The sequence below is a fragment of the Lonchura striata genome, chromosome 3 (genome assembly GCF_046129695.1).
Source record: "Lonchura striata isolate bLonStr1 chromosome 3, bLonStr1.mat, whole genome shotgun sequence".
Taxonomy (NCBI): domain Eukaryota; kingdom Metazoa; phylum Chordata; class Aves; order Passeriformes; family Estrildidae; genus Lonchura; species Lonchura striata.
In genome coordinates, this window is record NC_134605.1 from 53,671,755 (window position 1) to 53,693,228 (window position 21,474).

Consider the following 21,474-nt stretch of genomic DNA (forward strand, 5'->3'; position numbering starts at 1 on the left):
AGCACTTGAGAATATGTGAATGTTCCTCTTAGGAAGCCAGATCCCATGTCTTGGTCACATGATAGTGAACAATTAACATGAAATATTTCTTTATAGATGATAGAAAGGGAAATCACAAGAGAGACAGCATTAGTTGCCACTGAGTGTATTGTTTTTCAATGCATGTTCTCAATTTCTATTTCTGAACCTCCGACAAGAATCTCCAACATTAATTCACCAGGGAAAAACTCACGTGCTTCTTTATCAGAAACTTCTGTGCAGAAACATACTAGAAACCTCTGCCTGACCTGCTCACAACAGTAAGAGACCAGAAATTGCTGCTGGGCTATTCATGAAGTAACACAGTGGTAGTACAATATTGAATGTTCAGACTCAAATTGGAAAGCACCACTTTGATATTCTGCAGTAAACGTTTAAATATTTAAAATAACTGGGGGGAAAGAGGGAAATGTAAGAGGGAAATGTAACATTACTAACATCAAATAAAGTCATTAATATAACCCAACAATATTTATTAACTCTTACCTTTAGGCTATTATTTAAGTCAGTTCTTGCTACAGAAGTTTCAATTACATTAGGACCTACACAATATATACAAAGGAAGAAAGAAAATAATATTGAAGTATATATACAAGTGATGATGTCAATACAGGTTTTCAAAAGACTGTACAAAATACCCCCTGCAAAGCAGGTAAACAGTATTCCACTTTTCAGATAAATGGTAAAGCACTCAGATATTTCAATATAATTTGCAAATCTGACCTGCAAATTTGACCCTTTAAGCGTCTCTGCCACGGTATTTCTACACATTATTAAATAAAGTAAGTTATAAATGGAGAACTCCACATCAAAAGCCCTGAATGTACTCTAATCTACTACAATTTTAGTAGTAGTTTTTTATTGATATATATCTCTATTTATCTATATATGTGTGTTTGTGTGTATATATATATATATATATATATATATATATATATCTCCTAGGATTTTATGGGAATGCAGTCATCATGAAAGCACTCAGCTACAGAATCCCCTTGTTTAATTAGATGAGGCTGCTGAGGGCCATGTCCAGTTAAGTTTTTAACATCTTTAAGGACAGAGACTCCCACAACCTGTCTGGGAAACCTGTTCCAGTATTTAATCACCATTATGCTAAGAAAAAATTCCTAATATCTAATGGGAATTTCTTGTGCTCCAGCTTGTGTTGCACCTCTGAGAAAAGCCCCATCTTCTGCCTAATCCCTGATAAGGTGGTCCCAGACAGCTGGACAGTTTCCCTTTAGGCATGCAGGAGCACGGGGTAAGGAGGACAAGAGGAATGCACATGTGTTTGTGTTTTTATGTACATAAAACACGAAAGAACTAAACCAGAAAAGTGACAGAGAAGAGTAGGAAAAGATCTGTGTCTATACAGCAGGTTATGAACACACACAGAGAAGATATATAGCAGGTAGGGACATAAGCAAGACATAAACACCTGTATTTGGGGCAGGAAGATTCCTCTGTCCAAATGGTCTCTCCCTGTATATATTTGGTCTGGCAATTTAATTGATCTGGAATTTTTTAACCCTCAAAATATGCTCTTTCAATCACAAACTCAGTATTATAAAAATTATGGAAGAAAAGCAGTTACTCACACAGACCAAACATTTCAAAGTTACTACAAAGAAAGAATGGAAAAGAAGGAAATTTATAAATGAGCAGCATGGGATCACTCTGTCCAAGATAGCTTAGCTGTCATGACAGCTCTAAACATACAGCACTGCTTGGGCTCCTACAACCACTCTAGTAACAATATTAACCATCTTAAAGACTTAAAAGGAAAAATTAAGAATTTCAGCCATCATAGCCAGAATTTCATATCAGAATTGCAGTGCAACATCACTAACAGCCACCCACTATAAACTCAGCTCTACATCATTGAACTTTTCAGCTCTCAAGTACATATAAACCAGATTTTTGAATGCATTTTTTGTTTTTAAAAGCAAAACTGAGTTTCAGTAGGCATTCACAGTTGGTAAGTCATCATATATATCAGTAATTAAGTCTTGACAAAACAAATAGAATTAGCCTTTTTTAAGGGTTTTTATGTTTTTAATTGGAAGATATGAACGAATATTGGGACAGAGAAATCACAGTCAAAGTTCTTAAGAACAGCAACCACACAAATAATGAAGCTCTAGTGCTATAACTGCTTCTTCTCTAGCAAGTGATATATAAAAGCTTTTGAAACAGAATGATGCTGTGGCTGCATTACTAACAAGTGGAGACTAATTTAAATAGTTACTGTTTTTCTTTTAGTCTTGCTCACTTAACATAATAACAGATAAAGGCGAAGAACTACCCTGAGTTGATGAACTGCACAGCTACAGAAAATGAGTTCTGCACCTTGGATTTTCTTTGAACTTGTCTCATCCCAAATATAACACAGACCCATTGTGAAAAGAGAAAGAAAGACCAAACAAGTCTGTGTCTGTTTTGGGTTACAGGAACTGTAAGAGCAGCATCCATATCTGATCAAACTGTCTTGATTTCTCAGATGAAAATCAAGAGTTCTGCCAGGCTTCCCAAACTGCAGGTATAGATGTTGTGTGTGGGCAATGGCATATTTAAGTAGCACAGAAAATACAGACGTATCTCCCACACTTTCCTTTACTTAGTGGGTTTGGTGATCTTTTCTCAGACTGTACCCTTTAATGAGGGAGCATTCTCTTGTTAGGGCCCCTCCTTCTATTCACAGGAAGCAAGCAGCTGTCAACAAAAGCTGTGAGGAGTATCACAGTAATTGTTCAGTGGGTCTCCTCCCAAGGCAAACAGCATTCTTTTAAAAACATTTAAGTTATAATAATGAACACTGTCAGCCAAACTATCCAGCAAACCAATCTTACAAGGACAAGAATCCCACAGCCATAACAGTTCCTGAAGGGGATCACAGGCAAGGCCTGGGACCACAGCATGGTACAGATGACCAAGTGCTGCTTACAGCAGCCAAGTCCCCTGAACCAAAGGTTTCAGTCACCACCAGATTACTCTGCATGCAGACACAATACACCAGCACAGGTCCCTCTCAGATTCTGCTACTAATTAAGAACAAAACACTACAGTTTTCTCTTCCAGCAGCTTTGCTTTTTGCCTAGGTCTTACATAAAATAACTTTCTTTCATTTCTTGCAACCTGGCAGTATAAGTACACAACTAAAAATATTGTTCAATTTTAAGGCCAAATAGCCCAATTACACTAAATTAAATAGTTCAATTTTTTCCCCTTTATCATAAAATGCACTTTTGCAAATGTGTTGATGCAATATTTTATTTTAGTGGCCAAATAATGCCCTTTAGCATCCTTCAGCAAGTCACAGGAATATCAGTGGTTAACCTTTATGAACTGAAGCCTGTTTAGACCTTCAGCTGCTATAATAAATCAAAAAGCCAGAAAGAAGGTTTTATTTCACAGACAAATTTTATTATTGAAGGCTATTATGAAAAATTTATTGCCTACAAGGCACAGATGGGCATAAAAAGCCCAAACAGCTGCCTCCAATTAACCCGCCTTTCTTTCCAAGGCAGGCAGGACTGGATAGCTCCAAGGCCTGGGAGCCCTTCTCACTCTAAAGGAAGTGAAGGACAGGGCAGAGGTAGAGATAACCCAGCAGACAGATCAAAATGTGTCAGAGAGGGGCACAGAAGATCACACTGGACATGCTGAGTGATGTGGAAGTCAGCCGTAAAGTAGAGGAAGATGGTAACAACTTAAAGTAATTCTTATACAGAGGGTGGGCTGCTTAAGGAGTACCAGTCCCTCCTTTTCCTTCTCCCTGTCACTTGACTTCTGTATTGATAAAGCTCTTCTCACAGCAAGTATGTTTTAGCCGTGGAAAAGCTCTCTGACATAAAATAAAGAAAGGTCCAGTGCTTTTCAACTCCCTAGTGACACTGCATCTTTGTTGACCAGACTACCACAAGTCTCTCTGATCTCCAGGATGAGTACCCAGGCACCATGTGCTTAGTCTCCCAGGTCATGTCAGGACTTTCACAAAGATCTCTGAAACCAGAGACTTAAGCTCATATATGTTTGACAAGTGAAGTACATATTTTTACTCTAAAACATTTAGAAGGTTTTACAGTTATCAGTTTTGTCACAGGAAATCAAGTATTAGCACTACCATTTTACATATAGAAATACAAAGAAAAACCATGTAGCAGTCTGCTGAAAAATTATGTTGCAATGAAGCTGCTTTTGTTTCATTTTATCATCTCTCCCCTGCAAAGAAGTTTCAAATACCAAGTCTTTGTAGGTAGTACTCCTACGAAAAGTGAGATGGAAGAAACACTTCCTTGTCCCTGTCAAGAGGAATGCTTCTTTAGACATCTCAGGAGCAGTAAGCTTATTAGCATTTAAATACATCTGTAAATACCAACAAGTTTAGACAAAGTATATGAGAACTGTAATCTTCTAAAAAGACATCCTTACCTGCTATTCCTATGAAGACTGTCAGACCAAAACAAATAAAGAATACTACAAAGACCAGAACAAAATGCCTTTTGGACAGTGTATACAATCGCATCGGGGCCAGCCTACAGGAAGCAAAAGAAACCACAGAATTAGTGTTGCTCATATTTCTAAAGGGTCAGAAAATAAACCCCATTCATTCTTCAACAAAGAAAATTAAACCAAACACTGAGGTAACATGTAATACTAAGAAAAAATAAATTAATGCTGCTTCACAGAGCAAAGACAACAGGAATTATTAAGTACACATATGTATGCACACATCTGTGCTCCAAAATGTATTAATTTTGCCATCTTTTTTATCCTGGGGTTTTCTATAGTCCTAAAACTTGCGCAATAGAAAATATTCCTTAAAGGGAGAAAAGGTTGTTTGTGTTATTTCATACATTAATAACTTAAACATCCAAGACTCCATGTATCCTGCAATGAGAGCTTAATCTAAAAGGACAGACATCACTAACAACTCATTTACCTGCACAGGACCTTGATGAGTTGTCTATACCCTATAAATATACTTCAACCTAGCAGGATCATCCCTAACAAGGAGTAGGGCAGAGCTCCAGATCTGCTATATGTACATGTTCAGGCTCTGAACTCTTGTCTGAGCTCCACCAAAGCTTGGGAAATAAAAACCTGAACTCAAGTTTGCTATTGGACACCTAAATACAAATACACATAAGCAATGACATCTCCTGCACCATGTGTTGGTGGTTATCGTTAACTTAAAGACAAAAGAGAGGGGAAGGGCTGTGGGTGTGCATTGAAAATACCAACTGCACTCCCTGGAAAACAGGTAACTTCCAGTTCCGTTAGCTTAAGGGAAATATGATCAAATAACTAATCTTACAGAAGGTGGACAAATCCACCATGTTTCAAAACACAGCAACCATCTCCTGAGCCACCACATACCTGAATTTCTACTGCTGCTTCAGGAGATATGATCAGAGGAATTTGTAGTTTATATGGGAAACCTGTAGGACTGGGGGGCTGATGGGATGGTGGTGGTGTTTTTCAATAAATTTGTATGCGCACTATTATGGAGAGAAATGAAATCTTAAGACTTTAATGACAGCACTCCCTTTTAGCTTGGAGTAAAACTTCTTTCTTTTCACCAGCTGAATGACGCTCTTACTGGTTCACCACATTAACAAAGAATTCCAGAAGAGGTGGTGAAATCCTTCCCATAAGACCAGCCTGAACTCTGGGACCAGGTACCATGAGCTGCATGGATGGCAGCCATTAAAAGCAAGGCAAACAATTCACTTTAAACCAGTACAAGGATTTATTAATAACAACCTCTATTTTCTTTGAGAATCATTGCATTTTTGCCAAATGAAGCACTACCAAAACCAGTTTGCATTATTTTTTTACTGTAAAGTTTGAGAGATCCAAATCTTAATTTATTAACAAAGGAGGTGGGGAAGGGATGAAAACCCCAAAAAAGTAATGAGAACTGCAAGCAAGTAGCTGCAAATGTTACGAGCCTGCACAAACTGGATGTGCAGGACTCCAGGCACAGCACCTGCAGAACACTTGCCAATACACCTTTACACACAGCAGAAACTCTGCATCAGTCTAGAGGTAAGAACAGCTGATTGTACAGCCAAAAAAAGGCAAACCATACATGAAATGACCAAGCAATTACCATATAAGAAATATCGGATCATCACATAGAAGCCTCACAGACAAATAGTGTTTTAAGTTGACTTTTAATAGAGGTATTTCAAACCAGAACTTGTCTGCACAACTTTTCAGGGATTTAACTGCAGTATTTTTCTTATATCAATGTCTCAAACTTATATCAATGCATTTAAACTATGTTAAAGCTATTAAATCTGTACTACTACTGAAACAACTAACTAAGGTGCATTTTTCCATCAGCTCCAGGGGCTCCTTCAGTTCGAGATGACCTGATATTCCCTGTATACCTGAGTACACCAAGCATGGGATATAATCTTGAGATACCAAAGTATTTATCATAACAAGAAAATCTTTGACATATTAAAACAGTGCATAAAATGTGGACATGCCTAAATTAAGTGCAAGAGTTCAAGTAGATACCAAATGCTTCATGGCAGAGCACATACACTGAGAGTAACACAGGGAAGTCCATGGGTTGAGTATAGCTGACAACTGTAAGGGTATCATGTTTGCAGTAAAGCATAATATATACTTGTGCTCTCTGAACAGCTCACATCTGGGCATCCACTTGACAGCTACAGACTGATGCAGGATACTTCTGACTTGCTGTGCATGTTCTTGGTTCTTTTGATAGTTTTCCTAATTTCAAAGTTTTTGCAGACATTTCAAAATGCATGATGTGGACACGATAAGCAGCTCCCTCTCCACATTCCCTATAGAAAAGCCACCAGCTCCTCACCCAGCCAAGAGTGTTACTGGCAATTAGCACCTTGGTTTACTCATAAGCCAGAGCAGATGTGCTTGTGAGCTTTTGAAGAAACACGTTCCAGACATTGGCTCATTCTTTATTCCAGCTGCTCTCCAGATGGTGCAACACCTGGTAGTTGCAATGGGTAGGTGTACACCTACCTACCAACAGGGATGCTGTACCCGGTCACGAGTGGAGACACAGAGGAGGGACACACCTCATGTTTTCCTTTCATTCATCCCTGTACTCCTCAAGTGCCATTTAAGCCACTGACTGCATGTGGTACTTTAGAGGTCAGTAAGGCAACATAGACACTTGTATTAACAGCAAATGTAAGAACTCAGCCAAATCTTAACTGCATTTCTCATGATGGCAAACCACAATTTACAGCATTCCTATCAGGTGATGCACGCTCCATTGCCCCTTACTGCAGAACTTCCTTATGTAGATTTAAGTGTCTCGTTGCACCTGTCACCACCTGACATACAAAGCAGGTAAAACCACCTCCCCATGAGTTCATTGTTTAACAGCTGCCTTTTGGAAAGAGATTATATTATATAAAGTTTGTGAATATACATAAGTGCAAGTTGGTTATGCCCCATTGGCAGCCCCATCTTACATCTGAAATGCCCAAGAAAGAATGAAATGTTGGAAACACATTTATGGGAAAATCAAAAAAGATTCCTCACTCTGGATGCACCTGTTCAAACAAATAAAGAACTGTGCTTTGCTTTACCAAGCAAAGTGGAAGATATTTAATCAGCCCAACCACAGCAGTCCAAAGCTCAAGACTAGACATCCAACTGTCCGCAGGTCTTTCAGGCAGCTTTTACCACCTACACTCAGCTTTACCCTAATTCAGAGTGGTTTATAATTAACTTATGTCTGAAACTGACTTGCAAAGGAGGAGAAAACACTGAGATACAAACAGAGAAGTAGCATACTTGCATGTCTCAAATAGCAGTCAATAAAACTAAAGTGCTGCAGCCTGTGACAGAGTTAACTTTGGAAACATACACTCATAACTACTGCAATCTTTCAGCAGCCATTCATATGTGAGATGTAAAGACAGGTTACATCTTGCTTTTGGAGTAAAGTTTTGTCTCAAAAGGGCCAGCAAAACGTTTCTCAGAATATTCCTCATCTTCAAATCACTACTCATGACTGCACAACAAAGTCCTTAATGAAGAACATAATGAAAAACAGAGCCTGTTATATAATAAACAGTCAGTCTTTCACTAAAGACTGACTTTAAAGAAGGGAAAGCTGTGGTGAAACTGAGATTAAGCAGTAGGTAGGCAGAGTCAATATTAAAATCAGAAATAACTTGCTTTTATGCACAGCAGCTTTTCTGAAATCCTAGCCTCAACATCTCTGCCTCCAACTGCTCATCTCTATTTTAGGCTCAAACCCAAAAAGAACCATCAAACCCACTTTGATTTGAATAATTATATATGCTACCCACATTGACAGTACTGGGGCTATCCATACACCCCGCACTTGTTCACGATTTAAATACATTGCCTGCTTTGGTGCCCCTCAGAAGACCTTGAATTTCTTCTTGCAAATGTATTCCACAAGGGTTAATAGCTAATGAGGCAGCACATGACTATACAAAAAGAAGCATAAAATTAACATTGCCAGTACTATACAGAATTTCTACATGACAACTGACAGATAAACATGGCTATGCTTTGCCTTTGTATGTGAGCACTGGGTGGGTTTGGCTTTTTGGTTTTTTAGTTGTTGTTCATCGTATTCATTTAAGTCTGTATAATTAATCACAGCTATGACTCTGTTCATGCGAAGAAATATCCGGGAAAACAAGGTTTTATTTCTCCTTTAAAAAACAACCTGAGATCTTAGATAACGGGAGTGAGGGGAGGTTTTATTCGCCATGTAAGAGGCAAACTCTAAAGAAATGGACAGCCACCCTCGGGGTCCTGAGTGGCGAACCACAACCTCAGAAACATTCATTTAACCCTCGGCGAGCTGATTTCCTTAAGGAGCATAACGAGTATAAACTGAATTAGACTCGGACTGCCCAAAGACATTGAGGGGCCTCCCTCCCCGGAGACACTCAAGACCCGTCAGGACACAGCCCTGTGCCAGGTGCCCTAGGAGTGACCGTGCCTGAGCAGGCAGGCTGAGCAGACGGCCAGTGACGGCGGTCCCTCCCGAGCTGGCCCGTTCGGCGATTCCGTGGGCGAGTTCGCTCTCCCGGACGGGCCCCCCTCGGGCTCGGGGCGCCCCTCGGGCTCGGGGCGCCGCTCGGGCTCGGGGTCCCCCTCGGGCTCGGGGCGCCCCTCGGGCTCGCGGCCCCCCTCGGGCTCGGGCCCCCCTCGGGCTCGGGCCCCCCTCGGGCTCGGGGCGCCGCTCGGGCTCGGGGCCCCCCTCGGGCTCGCGGCCCCCCTCGGGCTCGGGGCGCCCCTCGGGCTCGGGGCCCCCCTCGGGCTCGGGGCCCCCCTCGGGCTCGGGCCCCCCTCGGGCTCGGGCCCCCCTCGGGCTCGGGGCGCCCCTCGGGCTCGCGGCCCCCGCGCGCGCCGCCCTCCCCGCCCCGACTCACGGCTCCATCGCGCGCCGCGCGCGCGCTGCCCGCGCCTCCGCCGCGCGCCGCCGCCGCCGCCGTGGCACAGCCGGCGCCGCGCGACGCCTTCCGCGTGCGTCACCGCGCGGCCGCCACGCGGCCCCGCACACGTCACGGGCCCCGCCGCGCCCCGGCCGCGGGGGAGCTGAGGGTGGGGGAGCTACGGCGAGCCCGAGGGGACACGGGCGGCGGGAGGCGGTGCGGTACGGCCGCAGCTTGGCTCTGGTGAGCCGGCTTGCAGCGCCGCGGGCTCAAAATCACCGTAACGCAGCATCAGGGAGCCAGCTAGGTTGGAAAAGATCCCCAAGATCATCGAGTCCAACCAGCACCGCGTCAGGTACACCATGGGGCTGAGTGCCACGTCAGTCTTGCCTTAAACGCCTTTAAAGATAGTGACTTGACAGTCCACCCGGACAGCCCGTTCCAATGTCTAATCACCCTTTCTGTGAAAAAATTCCTCCTAATGTCCAACCTGAACCTGCTCTGGTGCAGTTAGAAGCCATTTCCTCTGGGTCTGGGTCCCTGGGAGGAGAGACCAGCCCTCACCTCCTGCACCCTCCTTCAAGGCAGCTGTAGAGGGCAATGAGGGCACCCCTGAGCCTCCTTTTCTCCGGACCAAACACCCCCAGCTCCTCAGCTGTGCTCCAGACCTTCCCCAGCTCTGTTGCCCTTCTCTGGACACGCTCCAGCCCCTCAATGTCCTCCCTGTAGTGAGGGGCCCAGAACTGATCCCAGGATTCGAGGCACAGCCTCACCAGTGCTGAGAACAGGGGGACAATCCCTGCCCTGGTCCTGCTGGCCACACCATTGCTGGTCCAGGCCAGGATGCCATTGGCCTTCTTGGCCACCCGGGTCACACATGGCCACCTGGGTCACATTGGCCACGTGGCTGGCTTGTACTCAGATGCTGACCAGCATCCACAGGTCCTCTCCCACTGGGCTGCTTCCCAGCTACTCTTCTCCCACCTATAGCACTGCATGGAGCTGTGACCAAAGTGTAGGACCCAGCACTTGATCTAGTTGAACTTCATAGAACCTCAGCGCTTGTCTAGTTGAACCAGCCTCTATTTGGTTATGAGGCCAAATGTGTTATTGTGTTGGGATAACAGCAGTATTTTCCACATTTCTAGTGTGCTTTATGAGCTTGTGCTGTAGTAGTAGCAACCAGAGGTAGCAGAGGGAAATTAAACCATATAAATAGAAAATACTTAGGACGCAGAAATGGTTCTGAATCCAGACTAAACCCATCCATTTTAGTCAAAAGGCCCAATGTGATGTATCCATGCTGAACATAAACATGTTTAGTGCCACCTGGGTCATAAAATATTTTGTTTACCAGCTCTTTCAGTGGAATTAAAATGCTGGCACTGCAGTCATCTGCACAAAGCTTTATGGTATTCAAGGGATGTGATTGGTGTATTGTGTTTGCAGAGAATTCAGTCAGCTCACAGGCAACAGAAGTTAAATCCTAGGAGTAAGCGACTACTTTACACACACTATGTAATAAGAATCTCTAGTTCATACCTAACAGTGTTCTGTCCTCGCACAATGTTAAGATAAAATTGGATTTTTGTTCTGAGTTTATGTTAAATGTCCTAAGACTGGGCAACAAAGATTGACAACCTGGGTAGGGATGGTAAACAGTAGAAAGGTGTAAGGTTTTAGACAAATTATGTTTTGTAGTCACTTTTGATAGCTCTAACATCTGCTCATAGAAAGTCAGCACTGCAGTTACTAAAACACGTGGGAATACCTGATGTACAGGTATTAGTCTTGAATGAAATTCAGAGTAACTGCCTGGCTTTGTTGTTTGTCATATACAGAAGGCAGAGCGTCTTTGAGATGACCCCCCAAGAAATACTGAGATAGATCAGTCAACAAATAATTTTAAAATTATCTCTTCAACAGTTAAATAATTTCATTAAAAGCCTACTTAGATGATACTTAGTCTTATTACATTTCCTTTTTAAATGTACTTAGGGTTAATAATATTATTCATTTTATTCCATTACTCTGGGGGCAGTTATGTCACTACTGTGACCTGTGGGACCCAGTATGGCTCTTGTGTAACATCACTAAACCTAAAAACATGCTGGAAATTAGTTTAGTCATTGATACTGGTATTTATGCCATCAGTAATTTACAGCACTGATGATCACTTAATAATCTCATAAAAATAGCTGCCTTGAGAAATACATAGTACCAATTGATGAAGAAAAGGAGACCATGTATTTTTAATCAATGAGAGTTTAAACTGTAGACAATTAACTGGGGGGGAAGAAAATAAAGCTTTGAGTAATCAGGACAACTTAACAAACTGTATCTGCTCAGAACAAGTTATCATCACTGCCAAGCCACAGTTGGTCATTAGGTCATGGATGACTATGACATGCATTGTGTTGCTTTCAGCACACTTCAGGCTTCTCCAACAAGCTCTCCCTGGCCAGAAAATGATGGAATGGTGCTTACAGCATCTGTGACCATTCCCAGTGTTCTGGGAAGCATGGTTATGGAGTTATGACTCTCTGGAGTTACACTTCTGTTTATGTGCACACAACTGAGCTGTTCCAAGGACTGCTCCAATCCCTCTGGCACTCAGGTGTCTTGCTAACATGAATTTATTATCCTCAAACCTCATTGAGTAGGTAGGAAACCTGAAGCACAGAGACTGAGCCTTGCCAAAAGTCACTTGGAGAACAGTGTGGGTGGCAGAGCTTGAAATCCAGCTCACTTCAGTTAGCCATAGGACCACATTTCTCTTTGTCATCTACCAGCTTACAAAGGGTTGTGAATACACTGCAAACCTGTACATTTCATGCTATTCTTTGTGAAAATTTTGGCACTGAGTTTACAAACTGAACACTTGGAGGGAAGACACTGAAACTGCTCTCTCTTCACAGAGTCAGTCAGTCTCTCTCTGCTTCTTCCAAGAAGGTGCCACTCAGTGCTTTGTCTGACGTGCTCTAGGATGAATTAGTGCAAGAAGCTGCTGTCTGCCTCATCAGTTGTAGGAGCTGGACAGTGTGTGATGAATGAGGCTTGCAAGAGAAGGCAGACTGAGCTATCAATAGGAGGCTGAATACTCACTCAGCTGGCATTCTACTTAAATGGAGCACCTTAGCACTAAAGCTGTACTTTCATGGCCAGTTTACACTTTCATGGCTCACACCTACAGCTTCAGTGACAATAGGTGAAATCCAGCCTCTCTCTGGCTGGAGCTCTTTCAATTTTGCCATCACTCATGTTAGTGCAGGAGACTGGTGAATCAAATAATGAAAATCATCTGAGTTAAAGGTCACTTAGGAATCAGTTGCTCAGTCAGTGTACACATAAAGGATTAACTGTGGGCAGATGAGGAAAGAGCAGAAATGTGTGACCAGGGAAATGAGAGCTAGGATGGCTTTTTCCAGCCACAGAGCCAGCTTATGGCAACTTAAAGCAATCATGAAGCTATGGTGTTAGCCTTATCCTCTTTTCTCTTTCAAGCCTTCTGGCCCTAGCTATATACTTCACACTGGGGTCATTCAGGTTCTTCCAATTGCCAGGACCCTGCAAGAACAAGAGAAGGGTGCCAGCTGTGGCTCAAAGCAGCCACTGATGATCCTGCCTGGGTCAAGGCTGAAGGCAGCATGAACCTTCCAGGAATTTGACTGCAGATGTCCAACAAGGTCTTGTTGACCCCACAGCTTCTCACAGACTTGCACTTTAAGCCCTGGGTAGAAGATGTATATTGCTGTGAATAAATGTATATTTTATCACAACAGCCTTCTCTAGCAACTTCAAGTTTCTCCTCAGAAGCACATAGGTACCAGTTCTCTAAGGAAAAATGAACAGCTTCTCTTTATTCCTGAGTCAAGTGATGTGGTATTCTCTGGTCTTTTTGCCAAAGGAGCAGAACCACAGTCAATGAAATTTTCCCCTATGGTTTGAAGATTGTCTATGTAACATCAAGCATTAATTAAAGCTGCAAGTTAAAAAATACTTTTTGTGATGTCCTATATATAGTCTTTTCTTTTTGATGTACAAAATGTCATATTATTATATGATAGGAGTTTAAAGTTTATCCCTTGTGTAAAGCAGGGCAGACTGAAGGACATTTATCACAGTCTCTGTGTATTACTACTAAATTCAGCATCAACACTGTGCTTCCCTGTATAAGCTGATTGGCCAGTGGAACATGTTCATTAACCTAGAAATTGATTTTTCAGGAATGCCATGTTGCAGTTATGCAACTCTGATGTCAGAGAGTACCCTCCTGCTCTCTCCTGTCTATCAGATAGACACTTGTCTATCAAAATGTTCCCAGCAAGCTGAACTCTTCAACACCAGCTAGGTGATAGAGTTATGAAATTCTCACTGAAAAATATCTGTCAGCTGATTGGGAAGCTTGGTGTCTTCTGATAAGCTTTGGTATCTCATTGCTAGCATGTCAAAGAGATAAAAATGTGTTTTAGTAAAATTGGTAGTAAGCTGTTTTCATACCAATAGTCTACTCAAAATGGCTTAGAGAGGCAGGGGAATTGTCATCTGCTGTCAGAGCAGTAAGTCTCTACATTACATCCCAGAGTATGCTCATTTATAACCTGACCAAACATCCTGACTAAAATGAAGAGGGACAAGAGGATCAAAAATCTAAGTCTCCTTCCTCTAAGTGGGAGTTGCCTGTAACAAGAATGCATGGTAGCATCAAGGAACCCTCCTCCACACCAGGAATCTAAAAAGCAAGGTGCCATTGCTACATCCATCTACAGTGCACTCACCAGAACAGCAGATATGCAGTGGCAGTAACAGAAACTCACTTTACACCAGGTCACTCTAGGTTAAGATCTTGGGATTGCAGAGAATTACTAGCATGACTTGTAAGTCAGGAAGTATTATTTCCATGCTAAGAGTCTAGTATTACTCCATTCCATTCTAGATGACCAGCAGCTGATACCTCATTGTCACTGAATAAAAGGCAATCTAGCACTAACTCTGCAGGCACATTTGATTCACTGAGGTAGCATCTTTTCAATGCAGAAAGTCCCTCCATACACTCTTGAGGTCATAAAAATGAATTAATAATAGCTTATCTTGGGGAGCTCAAGATTTTTCTAGAAATAAAGCTGAACAAAGGCCTCTCCCAGGACCTCTTATTTGTTAATTCAACAAGTTAATGTCTCCCCTCTTTCTCCATTCCAGTGCCAGTATTCCTTATTGCACTGCCAGATGCACACAGGTACATTTCTATCACTCCTTATCAGCTCCCATGGCTTCTCCCACCACACTCAAGTGTAAGGAGCCACTGTTTTGCCAGGAAAGACTGTGGTTTTATTAGATTCTGCCAAGCTGTCAGGCAGTGTTTCCAAGCTCTGTGACTCTGTAGTCTTTGATGTTGTGAATAATGAGCAAATGCAATCTAATGGATCACCTGCCCCTTCACTGAGAAAAACCACATTCTGAAGTCAAATTATTTAAGCAGAACAGCTGGGGTATTCTGCAGAAGCAGACTGCCCAGATGTACAGTAAAATAGGGCTGAAAGAGACCTTACAAGGTACCTCATCTTTCCTTCTGTCCTAGGACAGCATCTACCAGATCTAAGACTTTTCTGGCATGTGTTTGTCAAAAGTTTTTTAAACCTTGCAATGATGGAGATTCCGGAGTCTCTCTGGATAATCCTTTCTTGTAGTGTTTTGCCATCCTTCCCATTCAGATTTTTTTTCTTGATATCTAACAAGAACTTTTATTGCTTCAGTTAGTATTACTCTGTAACATTTTGTCAAAGATGAACATGAAGTTTCTCTTTACAGAAATTCCTATTCTTCCAACTTCAATGTTTGTTATTTTGGGGGAGTAATCTCAAATTTTCCTCAAAGCTATGCTTTCAAGACTTTTGATTATCCAGATCCCTGTCTTATCCTCTCTTCCACTGGCAGGCCCTTGAAGTGTGGACATAGCTTGCACTAAGGTCTGGAATGTTGACTAAAGTAGGTGGTGTAACTCTCACATCTTATGCTTCTGCTGTACATTTACCTTTTTCATGTGTATAAGAAAATGTCATTGTTGAAAGAGATAATTTTATAAAAGATTAAAATGTATATACCTTTTTAAGACAAAAAGTGTCATATAACTACTCCCCAACTTGTATTTGTGTGGCTGAACAGCATCCATTCTCTCCATAGTTCCTGGCACCTGTTTCTCCTGATGTTCATTGTACTTTCTCAGAACCTTCCTCCAATTCAGTTCAATTCAACCTTCCTTCAATTCATTTATAACCAAGGCATCCAGCACCCTTGGAGCCCTTCCTAGCCTTTTGTAATCTCAAACCATCCATACTCTCCAGCCATCACTGGTCAGTCACAGAAACAGCAGACAGGGCAAGGCTCTGAAGAAATGTGGGTGTAGCCCACCCAGTGGATCTGTCCTGTCTGACCTCAACCTTTGCCAACCACTCTCATTTTCCTAATCTATTCCTATCCTATTTATTCCAGGATTGTTTCGCGGCTGCCTCTAGAACTCATCCACCTCGCTTGCTACGTCAGTGGAAAAGTCGTAGCACAGAGGGACGCAGATGGAAATTGCCTGTGTATGGGTGTTAACAGGTGAGGGCAGGAAGAGAGGCGTGGGGCAGCCTTGTCTGATCGGGGGGCGCTGCCAGAGCACATCCCCCGGGGCTGGGCGGCCGCTCCCAGCGCTCAGCCGGGGGCTCCTCGTGTGATGCCCGGAGCCAAGCCCCCGCTCGCCCCCCGAGACGGCCCCGATCCCGGCCGGAGCCGCGCCCGCAGTACCGGTAGTAACGATCATCCTTGTAAGGCGTGAGGTCCTCCTGGATCTCCCGGTACGTCTCCCGCACCCGCCGGCAGAAGCGCTTGACCTCGCCGCACAGCGGGCTCCCGAAGGCGGCGAAATCCGCCTCCATGCCGCCCACGCCGCCGCCTCAGGCCCCGCGCTCCGCCATGGAGCCCCGCCGGAGCCCGCCGGCGCTGAGCGGCCGCGGGGCGGGGGCGGCGCAGGAGCCGCAGCGGCGGCGGCGGATGCGGGGGGGAGCGGATGCAGGAGCGGGGGATGCAGGGAAGGGGGATGAAAGGGGCCGGATGCAGTGGCCACCGATGCAGGAGCGGGAGATTCAGGGACGAAGGATGCAGGAAGAGGGGATGCAGCATCAGCAGGGATGCAGGGGCGGGGGATGCAGGCCGAGGGATGCAGGGCGGGTCCTCCGCCCACGGCCCGCGCCCTCGAGGGCGGAGGGAGCCCTTCAGCACCACGGAGAGGGGCGGCCGGTGCCGGGAAGTAAGCAACGAGCTCGCATTACCCCTGCTAAAAACATATTTTTTATTACTGATAGTTTTTTTAATAAAACTGCTTTGTTCTCAAAAGCATACCAGCTCTAGGTAAAAAAAATGCACTGATTTTTATTGCTTCTTTACCCCAACGCATCAGGTATGAAAAAGGAACCCTATGCTAAATCCACTTTTCATGATCATGACACTGTAAATGGTCCAAAACTAAGAATGATGCTGTTTACATTGTCTTAATCTAGAAACTTGGAACTGAACTCTAGTCAGTTCATAGAACACCATGTTAGCTTCATTCATATTAAACCTTCCTTCAGAAATAAATTCACATTTAAACTTGTTTAAATTATTCAATCAATTGAAGCCTTAATTTCCACTAACTAATGACAGTGATGATATCCATATTAAAAGCAAAAACTCCAATCATTATGTCTAGCAGGTATAAATATAGAAGTCTTCTGTACTGCTCCTCTCATGTAAATATCTTCCCTGTTGACATTCAGGAAGCTGGGCTGGGTCATTTTGCCAGCCTTGCCCTTAGTCTGTATTTTATCACATAATAAGACTGGAACATGGATTTTTACTTAAGTTGATCTCTCACAAATGTGTGCTAGCAAGACCTACTGCCAAGTTACTCCTGGTGGTGCAGTGGGAGAGGGACAGACAACTCGTCTTCTCCAGCAGGTGGGGGAGAAAGGGAGGAGGAAGGTTCATCTCTGAAAACATAGCATCAGGATAAAAGCCATGTGCACATTTAAGCTGGAGACAAAGGGGGTTTTGGGTTGGTTAACTGGTTGGTTTCTTTGTTTTTTGAGGGCCCAGAGCAGCATCATTCCAGACACACAATGTTCTTTGTTGTGCTGAACATTATCCAGGCTGGCTTCCAATGGTGTTTGTTTCCCTACACCTCAAATGCCATGGGAGGGTTCTGCACCTTCTGTGGAAGGCTGACAGGTTACTCACAAGGAAGGTGTTAGCATTTTAGCATTGACCATATATTAACCCACCAACTTCTGCTATCAAAAAAACAGACAGTGTGTCAGACAACAAATACCAGATATTACAGAATTTAGGCTTGTGAATAGCAAAAGTTGTGGGAAGACACAAGCAACTGTATATTCCCATTGTGGTCCACATTAAACACTCAAAAGACTCTAAGGAGGTCAAGAATGCATTTTGAGTCTCCAAAACACTTCAATACATTGATTAAACAAGCAGTATTCAGGGTTGTATGCAATTCCTAAGTAACATTTTTAAGGTAAAAACAAAAAAATTAACTTGCATCCAAACCTTTTCATCAAAGAAATTTCAGGTTTCCTTATTTTAGTAAATGAGAAAAGCATATTTTTAATATTTTTAAGTGTCTAGTAAAATTTGTGGGAACTCAAAATGTCTCTCAGACATTTTTAGAGGTTCCAGGCCTTGGTCAGAAGCATTCTAGACCCTGGCAGACAACTGAAAAACAGCTGTGATTTTGAGTTTGAGCCATGGAATGAATTACCAACTTTGGAGGTGGAACAAGCAGTCACAAAAGGTTAGATAGTATAGTAAAAGTAGTTACAAAGTAGAGGGGAAATTTTTTTAGTATTGTACAGGGGGGTTTTAACACATGTACAGGGGGGTTTTCACTTTGTACATGGGGGTCAGAAGTTCTAAGATGGAGGAAAGTGGGCTGATCCTGTTCTTCCTCCTTCTTCTTCCTTACCTCCATGTTCTTGGTGATGTTGGCACTCACAGATTGGTTTAGAGTAGAAAAACACTTTGCAACGTAGGTAGTAGGTATTGGGGAATAATTGTAAACATGTTATACGTAATATATCTTATAAAAGATAGCAGCAGCCCTGGACGGAGAGGGAGACGAAGAAGACAGCAGACAGAGAGGATGTCAGGGTGTGTGTGTGCCTCTACCCAGGCCACTGATCAAATAGCTGCAGTCCAAGAACATAATCTGTTAGATAACTAGCAATAAACTGCCTTGAGACCGAACAGCTAAGCCTGCGGAGTTTTTCTTTGGAAGCACGGGTTGGAGGAGGAATTTCACCACCACATGAGGCCCCAAAGCAAGGCTGGGGTTCTCACAAAAATTGCCAATCTATTTTCTTTTGTGAAGATCTGATATCTGATGAATGGAACATTTCAGCTTGCTGCGCTTACCCCAGCCCTGCAAACCTAATAGATCATGCTTCTCCCATGATTGGCTGTCTGTCTTTCCTGTCCAATGCAGTCACAGCACAGACTGGGCTGTGTTTGAAATGTGTTGGGTTCTGCAGGAAGCACAACATAAGTCAAAGCAAAGGGAGGCCAAGGTTTCATAGACAGTTTTGAAAATAAGGTGCAATAGTAACCAGCAAATAACATGGACTGGGGCATGACTTACCTGACTAATTTCAGGGTACACCAGCTGATCTATCCAAGCACAGAACCTTCTGTGTTAGCCTGATTTTGGTGATTTTCACAGCACATGATAAAAGAGAGGCAGCATCAAACCACATCTAAGAACAAACCAATCTAAAGTATTACTGAAAGTCTTACAAATCTCAGAATTTAAGCATCTGGAACTCAGTTCATCCCCTGAGTGCTTCTGGACTTCATGAGGGAGAGAAAAGCCCTAAGAGTCTAAGACTAAGGTGTGATCAAACTCAGCATCTGCACTGCATCATTTCACATAACCTGGAAAGAGTTTATTTTTGAGGCTGGAGCTTATCAGTAGTCCCTCTTTTCATTATTCTTCCTGGTTCTCCCCCTGTGCATAGTGAGCCTTTTGCGACATCAGCCACATGTATTACATTGCGGTAGTGGTTAAATACAAAGCTTAGCAATCCATAGAAAAGCACCAGGGTTATTACTCTGGACTATTTCAGAAGCAATAGCTGGTGCTGAGAAGTTAAGGGAATAAATGCTGCCAACTCAAGTACCCTTCTTTCCCCCTTGTTTTATTTCAGCAAAGAAATAAACCCCTCAAACAAACAGAAGTCCTCCTGTTTAACACTTTCTCCCTCAAAATTGTTTTGAGACAGAGAAAGGCAGTAGTGGCAGCTGCTGGCTGAAAGGAGCAACTGCCTTTTTCCTTCTAAGTGGAATTATGGATGGGTACACCAGATGACAGAGAAACAAGCACGCATCTGTACTGACTCCCAAGGTAAGAGAACCTCTGCTGCTGTTACACAGCTTCATTTATGCCCTTGAGTCTCACCACATGTGGGAGTTTTCACTGAGTATCCCCAAACATCAGAGTAGAAACCATACAGAGCCCCACAGAAAAATTGTGACTTTGGTCCACCTGCCCTGTTACTCACAGCTGCCTTAACTCTGGAAGAGCATAACCCTTGCCTTGCCTCAGGCCATCATGGCTTGGCTGCCTTCTCCTGCCAGAAACCACTTTGTCACAGCTAGCCAGCAATGTGACGATGATGTGACTCAACTGTTGTCGCGGAGCCTTGCTGTGCATGAAGAGGATCGCAGCAGCATGCTGGGGACAGAAAGGTGACGTTGCTCAGCAGGAGGGTGGTGTTCACTGTGATGCAAAGCTTCTCGTTTATGTGAATAGGTGGCATAGAAGCACTGCTGGGACAGCCCATGACAGATCACCCATAACAAATCATCTCTGAGCTGCCAGTGGCTTTGGAGTCACAGCTGCTCTTGTCATCGCTGGGAGGAATAAAGCTCTACACAGTTGGCTGCAGCTGGCAGTCCTGACCCTCACAGCAGCAGCAAGAAAGAATCATCACTCTCTCCCTGTCTCTTTGGAGATAAATCTTCCCTCCATCTATCCTGCTTTGAAGAGATGTGAGGAAAAGAAAATAAAATAAGATTTAAAATCTCTTCTGATCAAAATTGAAGAAGAATCTCTTGTGAGGTGATTTCAAGGAAGACAAAGAGGAATGCTGATCACATCTGTTCAAGCTCTGTGTCCCTCTTAGTATGGCTGGGTTGCTTTTCTCTTGACTGTCACGTTAAGAGCAATGGGAAGACTGAAATGGGAGCATAAATAGATTGCCTGTCCTATATATAAATTAACATTTTATATGGTGTTTCACTGTGATTATTTGATTTCAAATGTCAACTGCACTTGGAATAATAATTACCAGTAGCATTTATTAACTTATATATCCCACAGGTATTAAAAGGAATATGACTAAGGGAAATAAAAACTCAACAACTTGTGATATCTAGATAACAACTAGTGAAGACTTTAGACCAACTGCATATTTTTAACTGCAGTGACTTGTATTTTAGTTATCTTAGTCCATTAAACAGATCACCGTGTTTACTTTTCAGTTCTCACCCAGCATATTGCTGCAGGCATATTTAAAAGAAAATTTTAAACACTGTTCAAACTACAAAGATGTATTTTTCTAAAAAGTTTCACAATGTCTGAGAAAATACATGTAATGACTCATCCAACAGTTTTACTATGCCTATTTTAGGCAGAACTCCTTTGTTTTGATTTTTAGATGCCTTTAACTCTTCCTTTGAAATTCATGTCTCTTGTGAGATACAGTCTTATCTCTCAAGAATAATTAGGATTGACAATAATCATGCAATTATTATAATCTCAGACTAAAAATGTATGGTAGGTTGACCCTGGATGAGCAGTAAAACTCCCACCCAATTGCTTGCTCCCTCCTACTCCCTTCCCTGAAACCAGCTGGATAGGGGAGAAAATAAAAAGGCCCAGATTAAACAAGCTCATGAGTAGATATAAAGAAATTCC

General features: G+C 43.0%; 1 protein-coding gene across 2 annotated transcripts in view; it reads right to left on the bottom strand.

Annotated features, from left to right (window-relative positions):
• Positions 1-16,467, bottom strand: part of TMEM181 (transmembrane protein 181) — a 34,124-nt gene extending 17,657 nt beyond the window's left edge. The window contains exons 1-3 of one of the 2 annotated variants that reach the window (XM_021540428.2): positions 16,254-16,467; positions 4,471-4,574; positions 526-581 (exon numbers count right to left, since the gene is read on the bottom strand). In XM_021540428.2, coding sequence (XP_021396103.1) covers positions 526-581; positions 4,471-4,574; positions 16,254-16,384 — 291 coding nt within the window. In that variant the 5' untranslated portion in view covers positions 16,385-16,467. Of the gene's footprint in view, positions 1-525; positions 582-4,470; positions 4,575-9,464; positions 9,529-16,253 lie in introns of those variants that run through there. The other variant, XM_077782152.1, reaches the window with a different exon arrangement.
• Positions 16,468-21,474: the final 5,007 nt, after the last annotated feature.